The sequence below is a fragment of the Peromyscus eremicus genome, chromosome 4, assembly GCF_949786415.1.
Source record: "Peromyscus eremicus chromosome 4, PerEre_H2_v1, whole genome shotgun sequence".
Classification (NCBI taxonomy): Eukaryota; Metazoa; Chordata; class Mammalia; order Rodentia; family Cricetidae; genus Peromyscus; species Peromyscus eremicus.
In genome coordinates this window covers 110192107-110217451 of record NC_081419.1, presented here as the reverse complement: position 1 = coordinate 110217451, position 25345 = coordinate 110192107, and the positions used below count along the sequence as shown (strand labels likewise).

Genomic DNA, 25345 nt, shown 5'->3' with positions numbered 1-25345 from the left:
TGTACAGTGTATCAGAGGAGCTATCTACAAAAAGTGAGCAGATGGAGCCAGTGGGAAGACCATGAGCTAAGTGTTGGAGATGCTGAGTGCCAAAAATAAGAAGAATCCAAAAAGGGATCTGGAAGCACCCACCTGAAGCTCAAGAAAATTCTAGACTTTCTCCATAGTTGTGATCTTTAGTATAAAGAGGAAAGAAACTCAGAGTAAGGCTGTGGTGAAATAGCGGCTTTCAATTTTAACATTTAATAGATACTTCTAAAGACTTCTTGGATGTCTACTATGTTGATACTACTTTGAAACACATGATATTCATATCTCAATATTGTAGTATCACTATGACAGTATGGAAATGATCAGAATTTAAATGAATTTTCCTCTAAGCATGCCTTTTGTCAGTCTTGGATCTTGGATAGTGAGAAAATGAGATGGATGGATTAAAGCCAGTGTGAAGAATTAAGTTAAACCAGAAAGGTCCTATGATGTTGAGAACCTACGTAATGTAGAGATGGACAAATGGATGTGCTAAATACAACTGTGGGTGTGCATTAGAGAGTTAGAGGAAATTCAGAAAGCTTAAATGAGAAGGAATAAGCAAATAGGATCACCATATGGTGACCAGAGCAAAATATCAAAAGGATTTTCTGAAGTAGAAAAGGACAAGGGAGATACCAGGAGTCAGTTGTGAAGGCTGAGTTCACATCCAAAGAATGAACTTGGAAACAGAAGTTGGATCCGCAAAGAAGAAAGGGTCTACTGTTATTGAAAGGATGGGTATTGGGTGGATTAGGACTCAAGTCTGAGAAGTTGCAACAAGAAAATAGGGCAAGATCCCAAGCGACTATACAGTCTGTGTAATAGAAATGGAAACAAGATGTAAGAATAACTATTTTCCTCAGCCAGAATTCAAGCAGTTTCTCTTTTTCTGTCACTGGAGAAGTATTTAGCAAGCATAGCTACTGTTCTATGACCTGTTCAGCATACACTGAAGCTTAAAAAAAAGAAAGGAAGGAAGGAAGGGAGGGAGGAAGGAAGGAAGGGAGGGATGGAGGGAGGAAGGGAGGAAGGAAGGAAAGAAGGAAGGAAGGAAGGAAGGAATGAAGGAAGGAAAGGAAAGAATGTATTACTAACATCCTGGACATACACACCTTCTCCTTAGAAAACAACTGCATTTTGAGATTATATAATGAACTCATCCCAGTTTTTTAGCACTGAATCCCAAATACATAATTCATATTAAATTTTCCCTAAAAGTAGAATAGCTAAAATCTGGGTGTATATTTTTCCTTGGTTCTAATTCTATGATTAATGTATATCTATAAGGAGGTGTGTGGTTGGTGCTTTCCCCTCTACTACACAGTTTTGAATGACGCATTTTTCCTCTACCAGTGGCAGTCATTAAGCCTACATTATCTGGACACAGGTAGGTATTTCTAAAGTACTTAAATATCCATTAGTACATTTACCAAGTTCTTCATGACATATATGAGACTAAGAAAAGAAAATTCTCTTGATGAGAAGGGTCAGTGACAAATTATTGTCTCCTAAGAAATACATTAAAGGCATGTATTTTAATTTCAGTGGTCTTATTTTTTCTATGTCTCTAGCATCTGTGTGGCTGGAATGTTCTTTTTCTTTTTTATCAGTTCTTTGAGAACTTCATAAAATGTCATATTCACCTACACCTCCAACTCTTCCCAGATACATCTCCCTTCTCTATTCACCCATCTTTGTGATTCGTTTTTTTAAACAAACAAAAACCTAACAAGTCCAATTTGTACTATCCTTATCCTCTTGGGTATGTGGCCATCCACTAAAGTGTGGTCAATCTCTCAGGGGTCCCTTAAAGAAACCTGGCTTTCTCTCTGCCAGCAACCATCAATTGTCAATAGCTTCTCATATAAGGAGACTTTGTGCCCACTTCCTCTCTTCATACTCGGATTTTTGACTGGCTTTATCCTGCACAGGTCTTGTGCATGCCGTCACAATGATTGTGAGTTCATATGTGCAGCTGCCTTGCTGTATCCAGAAAATATCATTTCCTTATGGTTGTTCAACACCTTTTACAATCTTTCATTCCTCTCTTCTTCAATGATCCCTGAGCTTTGGGAGGAGAAGTGTGACACAGATGTCCCATTTATGGCTGAGCATTCTCCAGTCACTTCTTCTCTGTGGCTTGACCAATTGTAGGTCTCTGTGTTAATCACCATCTGCTTCAAAAAGAAGCTTCTTTGGTGAGGGATGAGAGATGTATTAATCTATGGATACAAAGATAAGTAAGTAGGAGTTAGTTTTAAACTATGTCCATTTAGCAGAAAAATAGCAATAGATTCTCCCCTAGAGCCTATGACTGTCTAGACACAGGTTCGGCCTCAATAATGGTGCCAGTTATGGTTTTTAATCTTGTGGGGCAGGTCTTAATCCAAGCAGAAAGTAGTTGGTTACTCCCATGATGCCCATGACACTACTGTACAAGGGGCATATCTTGCCATGCTAGTCATTAGTGTCGTTCCTGGAGTGCACAGCTGGGTAAAGTTGATGACTACTCTTCTCCTCTGGTAGCATGCGTAACACCTTTCAGCACTTTAAAGGCTATCTAGTAGGGATGAAGCTTCTAGATGAGTACCAGTTTTATTTCTCCACACTCTATGACTTAAGTGAGTTGTATCTTCATTAATAGGGTCTAACCATCAAGTGAGGGACCAAGAGTAATGACAAAAGCCTACAGTGTTCAGAGACCTATGGGAATTCATTGACCAACAACTCCAAAAGAAGTATCCCATTACTGGTACTGGACTATTTTTTAATTAGTCTATGGTTTCTAGTAGGAGATTTGCCACCATATTATATGGTAATGCTATTTAAACTCTTTATATATCTATGTATACAAAAATGTTGCATGTTTCCTCTTACTTACGGATGTTAACTTTTAGTCCTGATATATGTGTGCTTCATTTGGGAAAACTATAGAGATGAGAAAATTAATAAGTGTCCATTGTTGGGGAAGCTTTTAAGGAGGTGTAAATTGCAGTGGTATAGAGGATTAAATGTGATTAATGAGACAGGAAGGGTTAGATCAGGTCAAGGATGAGAGGGTAAAAGAAGGAATAAGGGAAGGGATAATTAACACTAAAGACCTTTGGAAAAGTCATTAGACGTTTTAATGGTCCACTATTGTTGTTAGCTTCTCACTTTAGTCACAGGGCTTGAAACCATATCAGTAATTAGTTGTTAGAGAAGGAGTTAAAGGTCAACTCTACTCCTCCAATACTGTTTGAGATGCTGAGGGGGACATGAACAAAGATTGTCTAATAGCTTGAGCTCAGCTCTCCCCATCTTGTCTTGTCCCAGCCTCATCTGCAATATGGCTCTTGTCAGATAACGCCTTCATTCCATGCATGTCTGAGATCCTAGCACATATCTGCACCCCATCTACTATTACTGCTATTATTAGTATAAATGTGTGTAACATCAAGTTCACCATGTTAATCCCTGTTAGACACACTGTTCATTGAGATTTAGTACAGTAACGTTTTTGTACAGTCCTCACTACCATAGTTATCTTAAAATGCTACAATAGGTTTGTCAGAAACCTTCAAGGGATGAGCCCAGCTCAGATCTAATCTCTTGTCTGACTTTTTTGATACCTGACAGCATCCAGCTGGGGTTATTATGTTCCATTTTTCAAATACACATTCTAAGAAGTAAGCAGAGTAATTTGCCATGAGTTGCAGAATTGTAAGGTGCCGAAGAACTTGGGCTGAGGTTCTGCCAAACAGGTTCAGCTTTCAACCTCAATGCTACAGTAAGCATTCAGTGTGTCCAAGGGGGAAATGATATTGTATAATAAATTTGTTTTAGTGTTTGCTGTTTTAGGTAATTTCATGAAGAAAATGGTTTCACAAAATGCCATCTTGCTTTTAAAAAAAAAAAAAAACACATCAAGCTTTAAGCGCCAGTCTAGGGTCAGGGATTAAGGTACCAAAGAACTGAAAATAGTTTAAAATAGTCATGAATAATACAAGCGGTGGGCGAGTCTCTGAATGGATAGTAGAGGGGTTCTGTCTTGTGTGAACATTCTCTAGTCTCTAAGATATTGAAGTCCCACAAGAATGCCACACCACTGGCAAACTATGAATTCATGCACTGGTCCCAGCAGGGAGGTCAAGTTCTCATCCAAGTAGTTCTTAAGGACAGCAGCTTTTGAAATCTGTGCATGACTACTCAGGACCATTCAGAGTGGTGCTGGGTAACTCTTTCTACTTTGGAACCATGAAAATCAATCTTGTTTATAGGAACATCAACCCAAAGGACAGATTTTGAATAATTTGAAGCTATTCTAATGTAAAATTTCTAAGTATTAATTTAAAATACCTCAGGAAAAAATACCTAGTTCACAAAGTATATGAAACATAACAACTGCTGACACACTCCCTGACAATCTACAGTTCTTTCCGGTTTACCATGGCATTTCTTTGGGTTTTACCAATTCATTTTCCCAAGTTTTTACACACACACACACACACACACACACACACACACACATTCAAATGACTAGAGGTAGTTTCATGGTATCCCATGATGCAATGCCCCGATCATTTGCATCTCAAACAATAAAAACTGGACAAGATACAGAGTAGTGGTAGTGAAGTATAGACTTACTAACAGTGAGAGTAAATGTGTAGCACATATTGCACAGGCCCCAGTAAGCATATGCCTCAAGAACCTCAGGTTCTTTTTGGAGTTCTTTTATGTGTCTAAGTAGAGAGAAGAGCCAATCCCCAGAGGCAGACATGGGGTGGTTCCTTGCCCTGACTTATATATGGGCTGTTATACAACTTTGGATGATTTGCTTGTGCATAGGCAATATATATTTTATGATTTTAAGCATATGTAAATCCCATTATACACATGCATGACATAGTAAGCATGTATTTTTCCTTGATTGTTATCTTCAAGGAAAGATTTGCCCTCACTGTGCTTGCACCCAATACTTTTTAGGTCAGGCTAATGTGTCTCTCCTCCCAGCAAGAAGTGCCTAGTAGAGAAGTGTTCACTTACACTGTCCTGTGGGGAAGTGGCAGACACATTTTTTCAAGGAGAGCTATACCAGGTAACTGGAGTCAACCTACTACACACACACACACACACACACACACACACACACACACACACAGAAACATGCATATACACTAGATGTGGGGATTTGAGTTAGAATGACCCCATACACTTATGTGTATGAATGTTTGGTCCATAAACAGTAGCACTATTAGGAGGTGTGGCCTTGTTAGAGTAGGTGTGGCCTTGTTGAAGGAAGTGTATCCTGTGAGGGAAGGCTTTGAGGTCTCATATGCTCAAGCTATACCCAGTGTAGACACGGATCCCTTTTGCTCTCTGTGGATCAAGATATAGAACTCCCAGCTCCTTCTCCAGCACCATGTCTACATGCATGCAAACATATTTCCTGCCATGATGATAATGGTTTAGACCTCTGAAACTGTTTTCTTTTACAGAGTTTCCATGATCATGGTGTCTTTTCACAGCAATAAAAATCCTAAGACAATATATATATAGTTTTATATATATATATATATATATATATATATATATATATATATATATAGTTTTATATATAAATACTTTTTAAACACTTCTATCCTTTAATTTTCTGCTATTGTGCATAAGAACTTAACTTTATTACACAATCTGTTAATCTTGCCTACTTTTCTAAATTATTTTATTCCTATTTTGTTCATGTCAGCAAAAGGCCCATTTGCTCCATGATTCTCATAGGTGGGGCTATTTCAGTTCTTGTCTTTCTCGAAGATTCTCATTTTCTTTTTGTAACAACCTATTTATAAAAATCCCAAAACACTTTCATCTCCCAAAGTGATGTGTATTTTGTTGTTTTTTATCTCCAAATTATGAAGTCTAGTGGTGTTTGGGAGGAATCCTCTCCCCATGCCTACGCATCCCAGGCTTGATCCATACACATAATCCCTGGTTGTGCTTAAATGTCTTTTGAAGTGAACCTGCCTTAGTACAGAGGATAATATAGTGCTTTGCAGTCTGCTGGTCAATAGCAACACTTCAGAGGCAGGTATGAAGTGAGGAAGACTTAGATCTGAATTTGATTTTGCCACCCTTTAACCAGACCACTTAGACAAATCAAGTTATTTGAAAGCCTTGTGACATGCTTGTAAAAGGAAGGTAGTATGTCATAGAATTCTCAGAAGCAGCCTCACTTGATCCAGAGTTTGCCTCATGCCAAGGAATATGTGGTTCTTCATGATTACTATTATTGTGCTGTTTTCAAAAGGCTATTTCTAGTGTCTTCCTAATATCTGGAGTCAGCTCATTTAGAGATCAAGACTCTGTTCTCAGAAACTTCTGGGGCCCTGGGGTATGCCACATACTAGAGGCAGGACAGGTATTTACGGTAAAGGAGCACAGTGTGCAAGCCGTTTCTCAGTGGGTGAACTGCCTGGCTTGAAGTCCCTCTTCAGTATCTTTCTACTTAGATGGACTTAGTCACACTCATTTGCTAGTCCTCAGCTTTCTTTTCCATACAGGTGATTGACTAGCTCATATAACACAAATCACTGTGCAATGTATATGTGAGTTTACATATACAAAGCAGTGTCTTGTCACTCAATTGGTACAAGATAAGTAGAGCTGAAGTAACTTCTTCTGTCCCTAGCAAAGTGCTGTGCCACCAGCATAAACCACTGATTCAACTGTCCTTGGACTCATCTCTCGCCAGCTAGTCCACTCCTTATCTCTGTTCACCATTCCTGCTAGTGTAGTTCTAAACAGGGAGGTACCTACATCCAGGCACTATTATCCTATACATGCTTAAAGTAGAGCCCACTAAAGCAGAGCCCAGAGCTGGGATGTCTTTGAAGGCAGGTTGGAGACTGAGAAACCCATGAAGATGTCAGTACACTTTGAATATTTAGACATCCTTGTCTCTTCCAAGACTTGTCTTGGAGGAAATATAAGAATTTGAGGGTCTGTTCCATATCATCCTCCTTACTTCTATGGGATCATGGTAATAAATTACATAATGAAGAATGCCCCACAAAGGAAATGTCTAACACTTCCTTCTGAAATTGTATTTGGCTGAGAAAACTGTCCTCCTCCACCTACCTCTTGGATTGCCTTCCATGCAGCTGCTGTTTCCAGGAACCCACTTTAGTTGATGCTCAGCTAGGATAGCTGGGGGATATTAAAGGAAGGAGGAAACAATTGTTGCCATTCTTCAAGTGACAAATTTTAAACCTATAGCAATTGTTTTGTAATAAAATATATCCACCCACTTGTTCTGAAAGAAGGTCTGCTGACACTCCAGAGCATGAGAGATGCCATGTCCTTCGTTATACACTTGCCAACCCTCCAGGACCCTTCATTCTCCAGGACATGCATTCTCTGCTCAATAGAGCCTGGGTAGCTCTTCAGCCTTGACTGCTCAACAACAGAATTTTTAGTTTCAAAGAGAGTACCTTTTTGGAGAAACTGCAGAGTGAGGCAGGGTAGAAGGACAGTAAAAGTTAAGTTGAAATGGAAAGAGAAAGAAGCCCCTCTCTCTAGAACCCAACATGAAGTCAGAGACCATGCTTGCTTCCTTAAATACAAATAATGATGTTAAAAGCAATGAATGAACTGTGCCTACTTCGGACCAGAATGCTCGTGAACTTGAGTTTTTCTGGATTAATACTCTTCTTTGAGCCCCAGTCTAAGCAATATACCTCATAGGATGACCTTACAGTTGCATTCACAAAAGGAAATCCATTAGGAGAAACGAGTCAGCCAACTCATATTGTTTTCTTAATCTTAAAGTTCACTTCAGCTTGAAATCTGACTGTGAATTACTCCTTTAGCAATGTGACGTAAGAGCCTAGATTCCCGTGAGGGGTTGTCCACTGTGATGATACCTAAGGGTGTCCCTTTTCCTGAAGACCAGTGCACAGGTCTAAAGTATACACTATCTTTTATCTCAACTTCATAAACCCTAATTCTGCTTTAATCTGACTTATCCTGAATATCTTTTATGGTGTAGTCAAAGATTCAGATCTTGCTGCATGGGTACCCTAAGTGGGGAGCTTCTGAAGCTGCAGATAGCAGTACTAGGCTGTTCCCCCCACCCCTGACACTGACAAGAGGACCCCAGAAGCATTCAGACTCTTACAGTTCCTTTTTTAAAGCTCACTGTCCCCATTCATGGGGTCCTTGGGAAGGACAGGGTGGTCTATCTGGCTAATGCAGGACAGGGGTTCCTTACATACTGATTAAAAACATGGATTTGAGGCTCTGAGTCTCTAATTCAACCTCTCTCTAATCCATTTATTCTTCTCTGTGGAAAGAGTTAATAAAACAAGTCTTAAACTGCGTGTCTTAGAAAAGTCAGTGTATAAGGTTGATCCTGGGTTTTCATCTGGGAATTTAGATCTTAGAAAGGTTCCCACCAGCCCCTTGGAAGAATTGGTCACTGTTTGCAACAACACTGTAGTTTTCACTAAATCCCTGCTTTCCTTCTGGAACCTTAAATTTTATTGTAGACTAAGCTGAGGGCAGAGATGTGACAGCACTGAGTACAATCCTCATGCACCACCTGAAGCTTCTCTAATATCCAGCATTTCACTTGTAACATCACTGTCTAGTGTTACAGTAATTAATCATGCCCTATGTGGGTGCACTGAAGAAGAGCCCTTGAAACCCAGTGCCTTGCTTCGTCCAGCGTTGGTCTGTGTACTTTTTCCCCTTCCTACTTTTTAATCCTTTCCTTGTACTAAATCATAGCCATAGGTTTCTACTGATCCATGAGTCCTCTCTTCAAGTCATCAAATGTGGGTTCCTTCTCAGAATTTCTGTCACAGGGTTATTGTGAATGTGGCATCATACACACTGAACATTCAGTACTCTAAGCAGTTATGGACACATCACAAAGGTGGCACCTACCATGATGGCTAATCTTGATTTTCAACTTGGTGAGATTTGAATCACTATGGAAACAAGCCTCTGGGCATGTCTATAAGGGAATTTCTAGACAGAGTTAATTGAGATGGAAGTAGCCACCTTAAATATGACAGTGCCATTCCATGAGTAAGGGTCCCACAAAAATAAAATAACAATGAGCTGAGCACTAGCATTAAACTCTCTCTTTGTTTTTTGATGTAGACACAAATGAGAAACTTTCTCTAGGTGCTGCTGGCATGATTTCACTGCCATGCTGTACTGTGCCCCAGAACTTTGAGCCAAAAGAAACCCTTCCTTCCTTACATGCTTTTGTCAGGGTATTCTCTCATGTCAACAAGAAAAGTGACAAATACACCTACCAGGCATATGTCCATATTGTTACTGGATGTCCCTCTGTTACCTGGTGCTAAGGGCCATCAGGACACTGTCTCCATCTTCCATCTGAATGGAAGCTGTAATGAGTGCTCTGGAGAGACCATCACTACAAATCTCTGAGATCCTATTTCTGATTCAGTCAGATGAGAATTTCACTAAGATATTGCTTTAGGATTTTGAACTATTTCTTTTTTCAATTTCTTTTTGCATTTCTTCTTCTGTGACTCTTTATTGTTATTGCTGGTTTGTTTTGTCTTTTCTTGACTTGTTCCAATGGTTGGTTGGTTGTTTTTGAAACATGGTCTCACTATGGAGAACATTATTTGTTCAAGCCTGTGACAATCGACCTTCCTGGGTGTTGAGACTTCAGGCATATGCTATCATGCACAACTGTTTCCTTTGAAAACTTGATCTTACTAGTCATGTAGATCTGTGATTCATAACATTTAAATAATGGCATATAGGACCACAGGATGTTGTAGGCTTAAGTTAATTCAGCCACAGGTTTGCTCTTCACCATTCCTAGGTACATTGTTAATTCATTTATATTCTCTTTTTATATGCACTCACTTGAATGGTGTAGCAGCCTCTGGAAAATTCAAGAAGAAAAAGGAAATAGCAAGACATCTCTGTTCTAGTTCTAAAAATATTTGTTCTAGAGTTTTCATTGCTTGTTCAGGTATGAATATGTACAAACTCTTCCCAAATGACTTTTTCTTTTTGAAAATTATGAAAACAAAAGTCTACTAAAATGTCAAACTGACTCAGCCAATGAATGACCAAATTATATTTTTGGATGTATTCTTTGTTCAGCAAATAAAGCCAAAAAGTGGTTTATAGAGTCAATAATTTGTAATTTTCTTCAACTAAAAATGCTCCAAGCAGTGAACTACCAGGGTTATGGCATCACAATTAAGACTCTTTTGCATTTAAGGCAATTATGTGATGACTGATGTAGCTGCCCAGATTAGATGTTGCTATTTGAAATTTTGGAGCATCAAAAACTGAAAAAGTGGTGAGTGCATAAAGATGCTATGCAGGAGGTGATAGGTGGTTCTTATTAGCTTGTCTCTATGTAACAATCAGCTTCCAAAAATTATGGTCCAAAGTATTTGCGTCCTGATTTGGTAGGTCAGAAACTGAGGATGCAGCTCTTCTGAGTAGTTTTCTAGCTGATGGTCTGTCCCATGCAAAGAGCTACAGATCCAATAAGCAGCTCTACTGCTGGGGATTAGCAAGGGATGGCTGATATGACAGATGACGTGTGCTACAACAGAATAACATGGCTTTTTTACTTATGTGGACCTCAGGTTCTGAGAGCAGCAAGAGGGTAAGCCCTGATAGGTCAGCACATCGAATACTTGTATTCTATTATTTTTGGTCCCACAGACCACAGCAAATTATATATCCAAATCTGGAGTCAGAGCGAGAGAGGACTCAGACTCTGCAGGCTGTTCCTGCAACAGCCTTTTCTCCTGATCCCTTCACTTCCTTACACTTCCAGTTCAGTGTCCCCAAGTTTCAAGACCATCAGACCTGTGTGTATTAACTCCCTTATAGTGTGTGATATGTTATATATTAAAGTGTCTAAATAATTACTTTTTCATATTGTTTTTGCTTTACTTTGTGTTTTTTAGACACGGTCTTACTCTGTAGATCAGACTGAACAAGAACTTGTTACTTAGCCCAAAATAGCCTTGAATTTGGGGCACTCTTTCTACCTCAGCCTGCCAAGTATATAGTTAAAGGCATGAAAATGAGACCCAGCTAAATAATTTCTTTTAAATGTTTTTAAGGTTAAAAAAAATCAACAAAATATTTGAGCTGTTGCCATCTTTCATTGATGTCCAGGTTACTCTGAAGTAGAATCCATAAAGGACAGAGGGCTTTTTTCTATGTTCTTCACATCTTTTTCCTGTGATGAAAGACCTGAGAAAATCACTTTGAAGAAGGAAAGGTATATTTTGGCTCACAGGTTCCAAGGACTTAGTCCATGGTTACTAAGTCCCATGACACTGGTCCTGGAATGAGAAGAAACATAGCAGTGAGCACAATTTCTTCATGTGGACCAGGAAGCAAGGGCCAGGGTCAGAGTCAAAATATGCCCATCAAAGATTTGTATGACCCAACAGATTCCACTTCCAAACAGCCCTGTTAAACGCCTTCATGAGCCGGACGGTGGTGGCGCATGTCTTTAATCCCAGCACTTGGAAGGCAGAGCCAGGTGGATCTCTGTGAGTTCGAGGCCAGCCTGGGCTACCAAGTGAGTTCCAGGAAAGGCACAAAGCTACACAGAGAAACCCTGTCTCGAAAAAAAAAAAAAAAAAAAAAACGCCTACATGAGCTAATCATCTCTCAATAGCACCCCCCTCCTGGAACCAAGTTTCAATACTTGAGCCTTTGGGAACATTTCAGAGCCCAATTTTAGCAGATGAGAGGGAATTGGGACTGTGGATGATCGTATGTCTGTAACAGAATGTTTATGCTAATGGAAGATAAAGTAGGGTCTTGAGAGAGCTGGAAGGCAGAAGAGAAACTGCCTAAAACACAGCAATAAATGGTGAGAAGAAGGAAGAGGGTCTAATCAAGGAAGAAGAGAAGCAAAATGGAATAAAGGGAGGAAATGAGAGATGGTATTAATAGGCACAAAGCTCTGACCACCTGAGCTATCATCACTGGAATGATCTGAGCTGGTGCTTGCACCCTAACAGCATCCTAGCAAGCCAGGTTGAGCCACCCATCCCCAAAAAAACCAATCAAACTAACAAGTAATGTGGAAAGGCAGAAAAAGAATATTCAGTCTATGTGGCCACATTATGATGAACTAAGAGGTCCAGTGAACCCCAGCTCTGTCTTCTGGGATTAGTAAAAGGCTTAGGTTTAAATAGAGGGCAAAAAGTGTGTATAGCTCACTGTTTCAGGCCACAGTGTGGTTCTGCCTAACACTGCTGTCTGCACCACTCTCCAGTCTCTCCTAAAAAGCACTCTAACACATTCTCAGCACTGTGTGAAATCTCAGCACTGTGGCAAACTCCTCCCTGGTCAGCATCAGGCTTCAGCCTTTTCCTTCTCCCAGTGTGGGATTTCTGTGGCACAAATGTCTCTCTGTAGAATATCTTCAATCCTGTCAGAATGGTTATACACTGCTATAAGGATCTCTAAGAAAGAAAAGTAAATGTTTAAGTCCCCCAAGACATATTCTTAGTAACTTTTGCAAACTCCATGGCAATGTGTGGAAGGATTCCCCAAGTGACGTTGTTTATCCTACTCACAGGTGAGTACCCTTGGTCAAAAAGCACACACCTAAAACATGGTACTCACATGTAATGCATGATGACCCAGTATTCGAAGCTAAGTTATGTCACAGGCTGCCAGAACCATGAAGCACAGTGTTACCATTTGCTGCAGTTAATACTTACAGAACCTACTTTGGCAGGTGATTTTCTAAGTATTTGATAAATATTTGTTTCTACCTATAATAACTGATTTATATGCTGAGTAATTATTAGCGCATTTTTCATGTTGATATATATATAATGTTATTTTGTCTTATATGTGTTTTGGATTTTGACTATATACCAAACTTCGAGGTGCTTCACTTTGGGAATCAGTCAGCGTTTGCTTCAGTAATGTTATTTGAGAAACAAGTTGGAAACATAACTTCATGTGTAACATCCTTACATCTGTCAGCTGTGGCTTAACAATGGCTCATTTGGGTCTTGACTCTAGGATGCGCTTATGTCTGTTTCATACATCTGTTCTTCTAAAACCAAGGATTAGGAAGTATAATCTACCTGAGGAATCTTCATGGCAAGTACATTGGGGTAGGGACACACAGAGCCTCCAAGCACCCCCACCCCAAACTGGCTTATTATCTAGACCATTGATCAGTGCAGGTCACATGGGCCAAATTCAGCATCCATGGGACAAGCAACTGTAATCCACAGGGATCACTCAAGACAAGAACAAAGATTGAGAATGAAATCTAATGTATCTAATCTATACAGGCTGAAAAAGCTAACTTTTATCTTAGAACTAACTTTGAACTTAGTACTGTGAGAGATAACTAAAATGATGTAACTGAATGATTAATTAAAATAAGTTTCTTATCTTCTGGTGGCAAAAATACAATAAACTGCCTGTTTTCTTTTTGTATTTCGCAGGTTTTTACATCATGTTTGGGAAGAAAAAGAAAAAGATTGAAATATCTGGCCCATCCAACTTCGAACACAGGGTTCACACTGGCTTTGATCCACAGGAGCAGAAGTTTACTGGCCTTCCCCAGCAGTGGCACAGCCTGTTAGCAGACACGGCCAACAGGCCCAAGCCCATGGTGGATCCATCATGCATCACTCCCATACAGCTGGCACCCATGAAGGTATGCGAGGATTCTGTCACGTTGAACCATGATCTGATCTGATTTAATGTTTCATCATAAAGACCGGGTAACTTAAAAATATCCATATATTAGCCACAGTTAGTCTTCATTTTGTGGCACATAAAAAATAATGTAGTCTGTCTTCAGATACTGATTATTTTAAAATTTAGGTGTAAAATTAAGCTATGAAATGAACTTTTATTTCTGTCAGTAATATCCATATTCTATGATAATATCAGCAACAGCCCTAATTGAATATTTTTCTGTACATATTTCTATTGTCTTCTATTTGCTCTCAAAATATTTATGCTTACTATTGTAAATGATGTAATGATAATAGATTTCAATACAATAAATCATATTTACAGGTATGTACAAAAACTCACATGTATGTTTCCATATGTATAATTTATATGGTAAATATGTGTCTCTTTAAATTTATCTTCCTTGTCTAAGAAAGAACTATTTCAAATATTAACTAATAATTTCAGTCATTGAATAGGCTATAATTTACCCAGACAAAGAGCTGGTAGGTTTTAGACAAGGAATGTTCAGGTTGACAACTGTATAGAAGCAGAATACCAACTCATTAAGTTTCAGATATGCTCACTTAGTACAAAGACAATTCAGATGCTGCAGCTTCTTCTTTACCTCAGGGTAAAAAATGCCATAGTTTATCAGACAGTTGTTTACAAGCTCTCCATGGGAGTAAAACATCATAGATGTTTAGCAGAATATTATCCAACAGATCACTCCAGTGTCTTCCAATCCTAACAAAGAACAAAATTTACGTTTCTCTGTCATTCATTATACTAGTACTTACTCTGTACAAGCATGGATAGTGGATAAATTGTGTTAAATTATGTGTAAAGTGATTCTAAAAGATATAAATAAGGGACATAGTTGATAAGTGATAGAAGATTCTATTATCTCTTTAGCTGGCTGAATTAGAATTGTGACCCCATGAAAGAAGTGTATCTTCCCTTAGTTGTGGTTAAATGGTGGTCTTCAGCACTGGACAGCAGACTTCAGGAAGGTTTACCTGAGTAGAAATCTACAACAGCAACCAGTACTCTTTGGTGGATCATAACTCCCATTGCTCTTGTTCAGAAACTCCAGCTTACCTATTTTGCCTACACCTTGCAAAGGTACACCTGTCCTTTGCAGACTCATTCTACATCTGGATCCACAGACAGCAGGAAGAGACAGGGAGCCCCTAGACTTGGCTTGAACTTCCGAAACCTCAAAGCTTGCCCCCAGTGACACACTTCCTCCAACAGGACCACACCTACTTCAACAAGGCTGCACCTCCAAGCAAAGTGACTGAGATCTTCTGAATAGTCAAAGGAGAGGATTCTTTTTAAACATTTGACAAGGGCTGGAAATGCAGATCAGTAATACAGTCTGTGCTTAGCATATGTTCAATGGGTTCAATTTCTAACATCTCTTCTTCTCCCACCAAAACTGTTTTTCATACTTAACTGTTTTGTTCATAAGAACATCATAAGCAATATTAGCCAAGTTGTTTCTGAATTAACTGTGTTATATGCAAAGGGGAGGTTGAATGGTTGTATATTTTTGTTCTTACTGAGTTTCAAACTTGGTCTTGAGAGGCTTAGTGTAATCCTCTTCCTTCTTAACATCACCCTGAAGATTCTGATTCATTGTGTCTGGATTCCCTCACTGGTTTGCATTTATAACAAACTCTAGATGCTCTGATGAATAGGACAACACCCTGTAACTACCACTATTCCTGATGAATACAGTGCCGTGTGCCTGTAATCCCAGCACATGGGAAACAAAACTAAGAGGAGTGTGAGTTCCAGGCCACTCTGGGCTACACAGCAATACTCTGCCTCAAAATAAAGAAGAAGTCATTGTTTTCACTGGACTAAAGCTAGCACATCATGTTAATCCTTTCCCTTTGTTACAGCCCAGAAATCATTCTAATAGTTACAACAAAAGGCAGAAACATAAAAGTCATCACAACTTCTGCCTCACATGATCAGCACAACTTAATGTTTTTTATTTCTTTCTAATTTTGAATTAGTATTACAGCAATAATTCTAAATATTTTGGTATATTTAAACTTTATTGTTATGTCATACTATATAACTATTCTTGAACTTCCTTTTTTCACCTAAGATTGAAAAAAAAATAAGTACAGAGGACTTGAGTTTAGTTTAAATTGTAACTTTTTATATCTTACTCATTTTTCTACAGAAGGATGCTACAAAGTATGTGCTATAACAGATAAAATTATCATGAACATATGAGTGCTTGGTTTTCATAGTGCAATCTGGAACTCTTGGGAACCTTCGGCTCTTTGAAAAGTCTACAAGATCAAAACTATTTTCATAGTAATTGAGAGTCATTTGTCATTCTCTTTCATTACTTACTGAGGATACAGCAGGCTTTTCCAGAAAGAGACATATATCACACTGTCATGGTTGACGCCTAAAAGATCTTATTTGGGTGGTGGTGGTGCATGCCTTTAATTCCAGCACTTGGGAGACAGAAGCGAGCAGATCTCCAAGCTCAAGGCCAGCCTGGGCTACACAGAGAAATTCTGCCTTTAAAAAAATCAGTAATAATAATAATGATAATGTAGTGAAAAATCACAGTTTAAAGCAGCTTCTTATTTTTAACATATACAGTAGATAGTTTTTAATTCTCACATAAACAGAAGTCTTTTGGATCCTGAATAAATTTAGGGGATTCTTAAAACCAAAAAATTTAAGAACAATCATTTTGGGTTCATATCAAATGGAATCATCTGTGATTTCTGCAGTTTGATCCTCACAACAGTACTCATTTTGTTTTTGGTTTTTTTCAATTATTCTATATCTTCATGAAACGAAATTTTTATCTTTTCTAGTTGACTATTAGTGGTTAAGTCAGCATTAAGTCCAGAAAGATTACTAAATATAATATCCTATCCTATTGTAATTGAATACAATTTCTCTAATCTGACGGTTTGGAGTCATGTAAACATGTATATCCTTTCAGACCACCCCTTATCTATTTTAGCCTTCATAGCATTCTCTTTTTGAGATTTATTTTATTATTTATTTATGTGTATCTGTGAGAGTACGTGTATATGCGTATACTTGCATGTAGGTGCCTTTGGAAGCTAGAAGGGTGTCATTTTCCCAAGAACTGGAGTTACAAACATTTGTAAAATATCCAACGTGGGTATTATGAACAAAATTCAGGTGTTCTGAAAGAGTAGCAAGTGCGCTTAACTTCTGAGCCACCTATTTGCCCCTGAACTACAAAGATATCTTTAATACATAATCTATCTAGTTCCTAACTTCAAAGATATTATATATGCATATATATGTATGTATGTATGTATATGTATACATGTATGATTGTACATTTGTGTGTGTTAATTCTTTGAGAATTGTATACAGTATATTTTGATCACATTTGCTTTCCTGCATCTCTTCCAAGATCCTTTCCACCTCCACACGTACCCAACTTCATCTTGTCTTTTCTTTTCTCTTCTTTTCTTTGCTTTTCTTTTCTTTTTTTCTTTTCTTTTCTTTTCAATCCATGGAAACTAATTAGTGCCTTCTAAATACTCTTGGGTTTAAGGCCTGTTTTTAAATATGATTGACCTACCAAGAATCATATCCTTAAAGAAAATTGACTCTTCCTCTCCTAGCAGTTATCAATTGCCAATATCTCCTCAGCTAGGGGTAGGACTTCCCTCCTTGATGGGATCACATCTGGGTTGAATTTGCTCAGGTCCTGTGAATGCTGTCGCAATGACTGTGAGTTCATGTGTGCAACTGCCCTGTTGTGTCCAGAAAGCATTGTTCCCTGTGGGTATATGTCCACTGGACCTTTAGGGAGATATAGGATGACATAGATGCCCATTTTAGGGCACAGCACTCCACAGTTTATATGTTGACCAGTTGTGGGTCTCTGTATTAATTGTTGTTTACTTCAAGAAGAAGCTTTTCTGCTGAGAGTTGAGAGATATACTAGTTCATGTGGTGGTAAGTCATTGACTACCCTTCAAAGCCTTCTAGCAGCCTTTTCTTCATCCTGTGGAGGCTGAAGGTCGCCAAGCTAGCTCTCCTAGGTCGTCTTCATCTCTGCAGTTGTCAATATTTTATAACATTTCCAAAGTTGGGGTTCTCTCTCTTCCTTTTTTGTCTTCTACCTCTGTATAAAAATACCCTTATTAGACAAAACAGGTAAAATCAAGAGTAGAGATTCTCCAACTCTGGCTGCTACATTCTGGAAAATCACTCCTTGTTTTCTCCTTTGTTATAGTTTGTGTCTGGAGCTCCTCAGTGAATGAGTCCACCTTCACAGCCTCATAATTCTCTTCCTCCCTGCTCATGCTTCACTAGCTCCGCCAACCTAGTCCAACTTCTGTGACAGTCCCTAGTTCCTTTAATATGTTTTGAAATGTACTTTCCTAAACTATAAAACATCTGTATGTTTTCTAACATTAGAGTGGCTACTTCTTTTAGTGTCTCCCCTAATTACTGAGAATAGTCATCAAGGAATCAAACTTTATCAGATACTTGTCATACTCTTAGCTGAATGAAACTCCCAGAAACTATGACAGTGAGAAGTGACCCAGGGAGATTCTTCTGGCTTTCATGCCTGCCTTTTGCCCTACACTATGGTCCTCACATTACCTTTTAGCTTAGCTCAGTTACCCCTATCCTCTTTATTTTCATCCTGATATTTTCCATATGCCTCCTCTCAAAGACCATAGATTCAATCCACTACAGCTTTCCTATCCTCTACTTCAATAAAGTTTCAGCTCCTTCTTGTTTTATAACTATCTCTACTATGATACAATGGTGAGCATAGAAGCATATATTTTGGCTCATGAAACTTGATGTATTAATGTTTACCCAGCCGGACTTCCTCTTTCCAATTTCCAGTGTCTGCCTTGGTAGATGAACACTATAGCTTACCTAACAACTAGGCAGACTTAGAAAAGGAAACATTCACAGCCAGAAGGAAGAAGCAGTACAGAGACTCTGTGGCAAAAACAAGTTTAGTAAGTTTAAAAGGAAAACAGATCACCTATAGGGGTGGCTAGAAAGGACCAGGGAAAGAGGAGGGAAATGTTGTCAGGAGGGAAGCAGGGACTGGATAAAGAACAGTTTAGAGTATTTGGAAACTGTAGTTAAGATTGTGATGCCTGATCATCATCTACAAGTGAAAGCTCCAGGTCTTGCATGGAGAAATTATTCTTTTAGGGAATGAATTGATCATTTAAAGGTCAGATCAAATTTAAAGTTTACCTGCCATGTTGACCTAATGTATAATTTTGCAGGTTAAGGGGTGGGAGTTATCATTGAGAGGTGTGCAAAGATGAGATTTATGAATTCTTGCAGTTATATGATTGCCAAAAGACTGCTGAAAAAAAAAAAAACAACCACAAAGCTTTTTTTTCCAAATAAACAGTATGCTTTTCGTGGAGATAATTTCATCGAAAACAGAATGTAATTATAAAATGGAATCTGTCTGGAAGTTTAACCATGCTTTAAACCTACTTTTAAGAATTCCACCTCAAAAGAACTGTATCAGTGTATGTGTGTCCGGTTGATCAGAACCAAGGCTCTCACCAGGAGGACAGATGGAAGATCCTCTGTCAAAGCCTCTCATACTGCTACACTTCAAAAAGCCAATGAAGACAAGAGGCTCTACTACCCTTCTCCTTTTAGTCTTCAAAACTCCTCATTGCAATTGGAAAATGTCTTTTCAACCAACCCACCTACGTGGGGACTGGGTAAACATGTCTTACCTGCTGAATCTAGGAAGTTGGGTAAGATAGATTCCATTTTACACAGGAAGAAAAGAGTACAAGCAAAGTCTAGGTCTTCATGTGTGTTAGTGCTCCATGGCTGGGAACTGCTCACTAGTTTTCCACTCTAAAATTAATCTAGGCTTCAACGTGTACACCTTGTTAACATATCCCCTCTTCCACAAATCAGTCTCCCACTCCCTCCCTCTCTTCTCCCCTTCCCTTCTCCCTCTTCATCCCTTCTTTCCCCCTTCCCTGTTTTCCTCTCCCTCACTAAATCTAAAAGTTAGAAAGTAAAACCTAATCTCAGCCCCATATAAGTTCTCATAAGAACTCATAAGCACCATCTTCGTCTACATCAGTACTTCATAATTTCTTACTTAAGCCACCCTAAAATTTCTGTCTAAGTTTGAGCAGCCAAACTCAAATGGCCTTGTTGTTACTTAGAAATAAAAGCTGCCATTTTCGGGACAGTATACTCAGGAAAAGCATCACCAGAGGTGACAGCCCTGCTTCCATGTTGGGAAACTGACCAGGGATTTCCTGAATGCCTCTTGACAAGCTCATCCTGGCATTGGTGTGACAATTCTGTGATCAGAAATGGATTATTCTACCCTTGTAGCTCAGTGGGGGGACTTGGTAAACTTAACTAGTCATTCCTATTCCACAACAGTGCTTGGAAGGCAGCTCCCATGTTCACAACGAAAACTGTCCCACTGAAAGAGACTTCATGAAGAAGTTACCAACTTTCTCATAAGAGTCTAGCATCTCCTGTCACACTTAAGACCAAAGGAAACCCATAATGTGGTGTTCAGTGCAATTATGTCACAGATTACACCATGTGGTGTTTGTGTGTGTGTGTGTGTGTGTGTGTGTGTGTGTGTGTGTGTGTTCTGACAAATAAAGCTTCCCTAAAAATCAGAGGGCAGAGTTAGCTACTAGTTAACCATAGAGGTCAGGCAGTGGTGGTGGCATTCACTTTTAATCCCAGCACTTGGGAGAAGGAAGCAGGGAGATCAGGAGTTCAAGGCTACCCTGGGCTACATGAAATTAAACCAATCTGAAAGAGAAACAGAGCCAGTTGGTGGGGTCACACCTATAATCCCAGCAATGAGGGGGTGGAGACAGGAATATAAGGCAAGTGGAGACAGGATCTGGCCCATTCAGTCTGAGATTTTGTAGAGACAAGAAGTCTCCAATGGCTGGCTGCTCTCTGATTTTCCAGCTTTCACCCTCAATATCTGACTCTGGGTTTTTATTGTTAAGACTAATTAGGATCACGCTTCAACTCTGGGAAGTCATTTATGACAAAGATAGTTAGGTCTACTTCTGAGCACTCCTGTTATAAATGCCTTTCTCAGCATTTCTGCAGTGAAATTCTCTGATTGCAACACCAGAGAAGAAATGGAAGAATTGAATACCTCCCAACATAGAACATGCACACAAATCTTACAACACTTTGAACTGATGTTTTATACAGCTCTACTTCCAGGCCAGAAGCTGATGGGGAAGAAAAGCAGACTTCAGATCTTATAGTAATCTGAAGTTTGTTGAACTATACTAAGAAACAGGCCTGACCAAAATGAAGAATACCATTGCCAAACACTAGATAATGTTTATAGAGCACAAAATGTTCAATATTTGTTATTTGTGGCATTAATACAATGACTAATGAAGTATCGAGCCAGTAGTGGGGGGAAGAAACCTTGGCTGAGTCCAACACCACATAGTTTCTAACTTGAGTTACACTCTGTTATCTGACCCAACTGCCTTTGCTTGCTCTGCACTTTCATTCTGTGAATTTTTCTTCTACAAAGAGTTAATGATTATTTTGTGTGCTCATCCCTCAGAGTATTTGTTTTTTGATAGGAAGATGATCAAAAAGAAAATTATAACCCCAAGCATAGAACTTTATATTGTAACATCAAACAAGTAAATAAACTGATGGTATATTTTATCTTGGGGACATTTTCTAGTTTGATTCATATAGCACAAGAATATTGGTTGCCCTGGAGAGGTTAACAAAAAATAGAGAGGGGTGGACATGAGTCAGAAATGTTAGTGATCAAGATGACCTTGTCTATCAGAGGCTGTGACTGTAGACCCCATAGTTGCTTCACAGATACCATTAATTCGTGGTTGACTGAATTACTAAACTGGTCTTCATTTCTCATGACATAGCCTCATGATGAGCCTTGAATTTAGGCTTGACCATGGAACTTTAATGATCTCTGGCACTGTGTGAACACAGCACATGATAGGCAACAAGATTTCTATTGCACATCATCTTAAGAAAAGCATTCCTTGGAAAATTCTGTAACTCCAGGAGAGTAAATACCCCTGGCTCACATCAGAGGATACCATCTACATCCTCTCCACCTGAAGTAGAGCCAATCCAGCCTCACCTTCATGATTTAACACTATGGGACTGATACATTACCTGACTTAATCTTCAAATCATCCTTTCAAGTGGGTGATGTTGATTCTGTCTTTTAGGTGAAGAAATCAATGTTTAGAAAAATAAGTATGAACCAGGCATGATGGCTCATGATTGTCTTCCCAACACTTGGAAAGCTTATGCAGGAGGATTGCCATGGAAGATTGCCAGGTTCAAGGTTAACCTAAAGTAAGATCCCTCCTCAACAAAAGATATTGGAAGTTCCATAGCTGGCAACTTAAAAAGAAAAATTCAAATTCCCAAACTATCTGACTCTAAAACCTGTTCCTATAAGCACCACACTCCCTAACTCCTGATGGTAAGAGTGTACTAGGTCTAAAAAAGGGTGGTGAACAGTGTTCTCAGACAAGGTATCATAATTTTTCACAAGATAATTAAAAAGTTATTGTAAAGGTGTTACAGGTAAGGGAATCCTTTGATTCTATCATTTAGATAGTCTGGGTTTAACCTGTGAGCTTCTGCCCACCTAAGAATCTGACAAAGATTTTAAACACTATCATCTCCTATCCTGAAGGTAGTTAAGACAGCTTTCTACATGCCGTGTGCTGGTCCTCTTTGGGGACTTCAGTTCATGCAATCCACAGTCTCCTCAAGTTAGTCGGGCAGAGTATTTAAACAGAAAATTCCAAGCACTTGCCAAGAAGCAAATGGATAAACCTTACACCTTCAAATGCATGCTGCTGGCTCTCTGTGGTATCCTTCCTGCTCCCTGAATTAACCGTTCTTAAAGTTGCACATCAAATCGCCCAATCACAAAACTTTCTCTTAATCTACAGCTCTAACAGCTGAACTTGCCAATGATAAAGCTTCGTATCTTTGCTGTGGTAACTGGAAATTCCATATAAGCCCAAATATTCTCAGGATAAACTTATGGGCCTCAGTTCTACCCTCCAGGTGGTGGTGACCTAACTGAAAAGAATCCTTCTAAATCCAAAGGAAAAGCTGTCCCTTGGCTCTCTCTGAGTCCTACTCACACCTGGAAGTTGAGAGATTTAATTTTATCTCTCATTAAGCATCTTATGAAATTGGGACACTAAGATCTCAACTATAGGCTGTTTGGGGAGAACTGTTAAATCCTCATTTTTATCGTTAAACTCCCTACACTGTTACCTCTACACTATTGATAAAACTGTTATTTTCAAGGTTTCCAAGCAGCACATCACTGTTCAACTAATGGAGGGCTACTGCTCTTAAAGCTTAATAATAATAATAATGATAATAATAATAATAATAATAATAATAGAAAGTGTGCTTAGGTAGGCTGGTCTAAGTGTTTGCTACTCACTTAGTCATCACATATAAAGAATCTGGGTTGGTCTTGCACTGTTTCATGACAGTTCACAAACTTGAAGTCTGAAAAGTCTTTCATTACTTTCCTCATCACTGTGGCAAAAAACCTGCCAAGGGCAACTTCAGAGAAGAAGAGCCCAGAAGAATGTGGTCCATGTGGCAGGAAGGCACAGCAATGGGAGTGGTTGGAGGAAGCCACAGCATTGGTAGTGGCTTGGTCTAAGGTGCTAACCAGGAAGCAGAGGGAAATGCTGATGCCCAGGAAACCCTCTTCCTGTTGTCTTTTGACTCTGTATGGGACCCAGCCCAGGAGATGATTCCATCTTCCGTCAGGGCAGGCCTTCCTCCTCCCTTAAATCTCTCTTGACACACCCCAACAGCTACAACCAGTGATGTGCCTCACTAATGCCTTATGTGTTTCTTTAACCAATCAAACTGACCACTGAAATGGCCCATCTCAGAGAGTGTCTTCATTAGCACAGTTTCTGTAAGTTCAGAGTCTAAGCCTGGCTTACAGGACTTCTCTGTTCAGTGTCTCAAACTGTTACAAGCAGGCTCCAGTCCCATCCCTATATAGCCACATCCATCCCTATTGGGGTCTTAGTAGAATTACTTTGTACTTTTCTTTTCAGTTTGCTTCTTAAAGCCATTATAAGAGTAAAAACTAGTCAGCTTAGTGTGTGTGTGTGTGTGTGTGTGTGTGTATGTGTGTGTGTGTGTGTGTGTGTGTGAACAAAAATCATAGACTTCAAAGCCCACCTCCACTAACGTTAATGCTAGATAACCAGTGGGGTGACAAAAAGCACACTGTGCAAGTGGCAGCCTGTCATCTTTGTCATAGTAAGCCCGTCTTGCCCACAAAAACTAGTAAGCCACACAAAAGTGGGACTCATCAAGGATGGATCAATGAAATAACTTCTCTATGCCCCTAATATCATCACCATATGCAAAAAGCAATCATTCCAAGCCAATAATCCCAAAGTCTTAGTCCATCATCTCAAAGTCCGAATTCCCCATTAAATTGGAATTTGGTGTTAATGGAATATGTAGGTGTGATCTATTGAGTACGGCTACTGGATACATTTCTCCATCTGTGGACATGTGAAACTAGAGTTATCTGTCTCCAGCATCTTCCAAATACAATGGTAAAGCAAGCAAAGTGCCCATAAAAATTCTGACTCAAAGTGGGAGAGCAGAGTGAATGAAGGGGGGCTAGGAGGACAGAAAGTAAAAAGAATCCATTTGTCAATGTCCATCCTGAAGTTCTGCCGGGAAAACATTAGAATTTTCTCGATTAAAATATAAGGCATGGAAATGTTCTTCTGTGGCTCCAGCTCCACCCTCTTAATTTTCCTTCGTCTTTTCTCCTAAAGCTTAGCAAATAATTGTCACCAAAGTAGTTTCATCTGCCTGCTTTACCCTGCCACTCACATTTGGGGAGTCAGGGAGTCTGCTTTACTTCACACTCCCTGTCCCTTCCATGTCAAGCTAGCAGTGTTTCTGATGAAACTGTCTCACAAGAACTTTGTAGACTTCATGGACCCCACTGTGGCTCACTCCATTAAGCAAAAGTCATATCCACAGACATTCCAAAGGTAGCCCTCCTGCTCTTTTCTGCCTGGTGAGTCTCTGGTTGGCCAATGTCCATGGGACACACTTGTGAAAGGATCTCTTGGCTGATCTTCTTGGTCTGAGTTCAGGAGTTGAACTATTATACATCCACTCTTTCCTCTGGGATGTGCTGTCCTGAAAGTCAACCTCTCAGTTATAGCATCTGGCTGCCTACTGGAGAGCATCGTAATGTTGGAAGCCGTTGGATTCTGGTTCCCTTTTGAAATTGTATTTAAAGAAAAAACATTCCTTTAGTGTATGTCTCTCCTGGCAGAAAGAAGAGACCACTGACACCTTCAACATTTTCTTTGAAATCTCTTTAATAATATTACTGAATTTATCTCATACAAGCTCTGCCTTTCACAGAACTTCAGGAGACAGTTTTACTACACATTTCATAACAGAGGTCCTCTTTCCAGCAATGTGCTTCCAAGCCTCCAACAAGAACATCCTCAAAGTCCAGTTTCAGCTAAGAGTC

General features: G+C 39.3%; 1 protein-coding gene across 1 annotated transcript in view; it reads left to right on the top strand.

Annotated features, from left to right (window-relative positions):
• Window positions 1-25345, top strand: part of Pak5 (p21 (RAC1) activated kinase 5) — a 286737-nt gene that overhangs the window by 185880 nt on the left and 75512 nt on the right. Inside the window, exon 4 of the mRNA XM_059261501.1 lies at window positions 13512-13726. Within this exon, the coding sequence (XP_059117484.1) occupies window positions 13523-13726 (204 nt within the window). The 5' untranslated portion in view covers window positions 13512-13522. The remainder of the gene's footprint in view (window positions 1-13511; window positions 13727-25345) is intronic.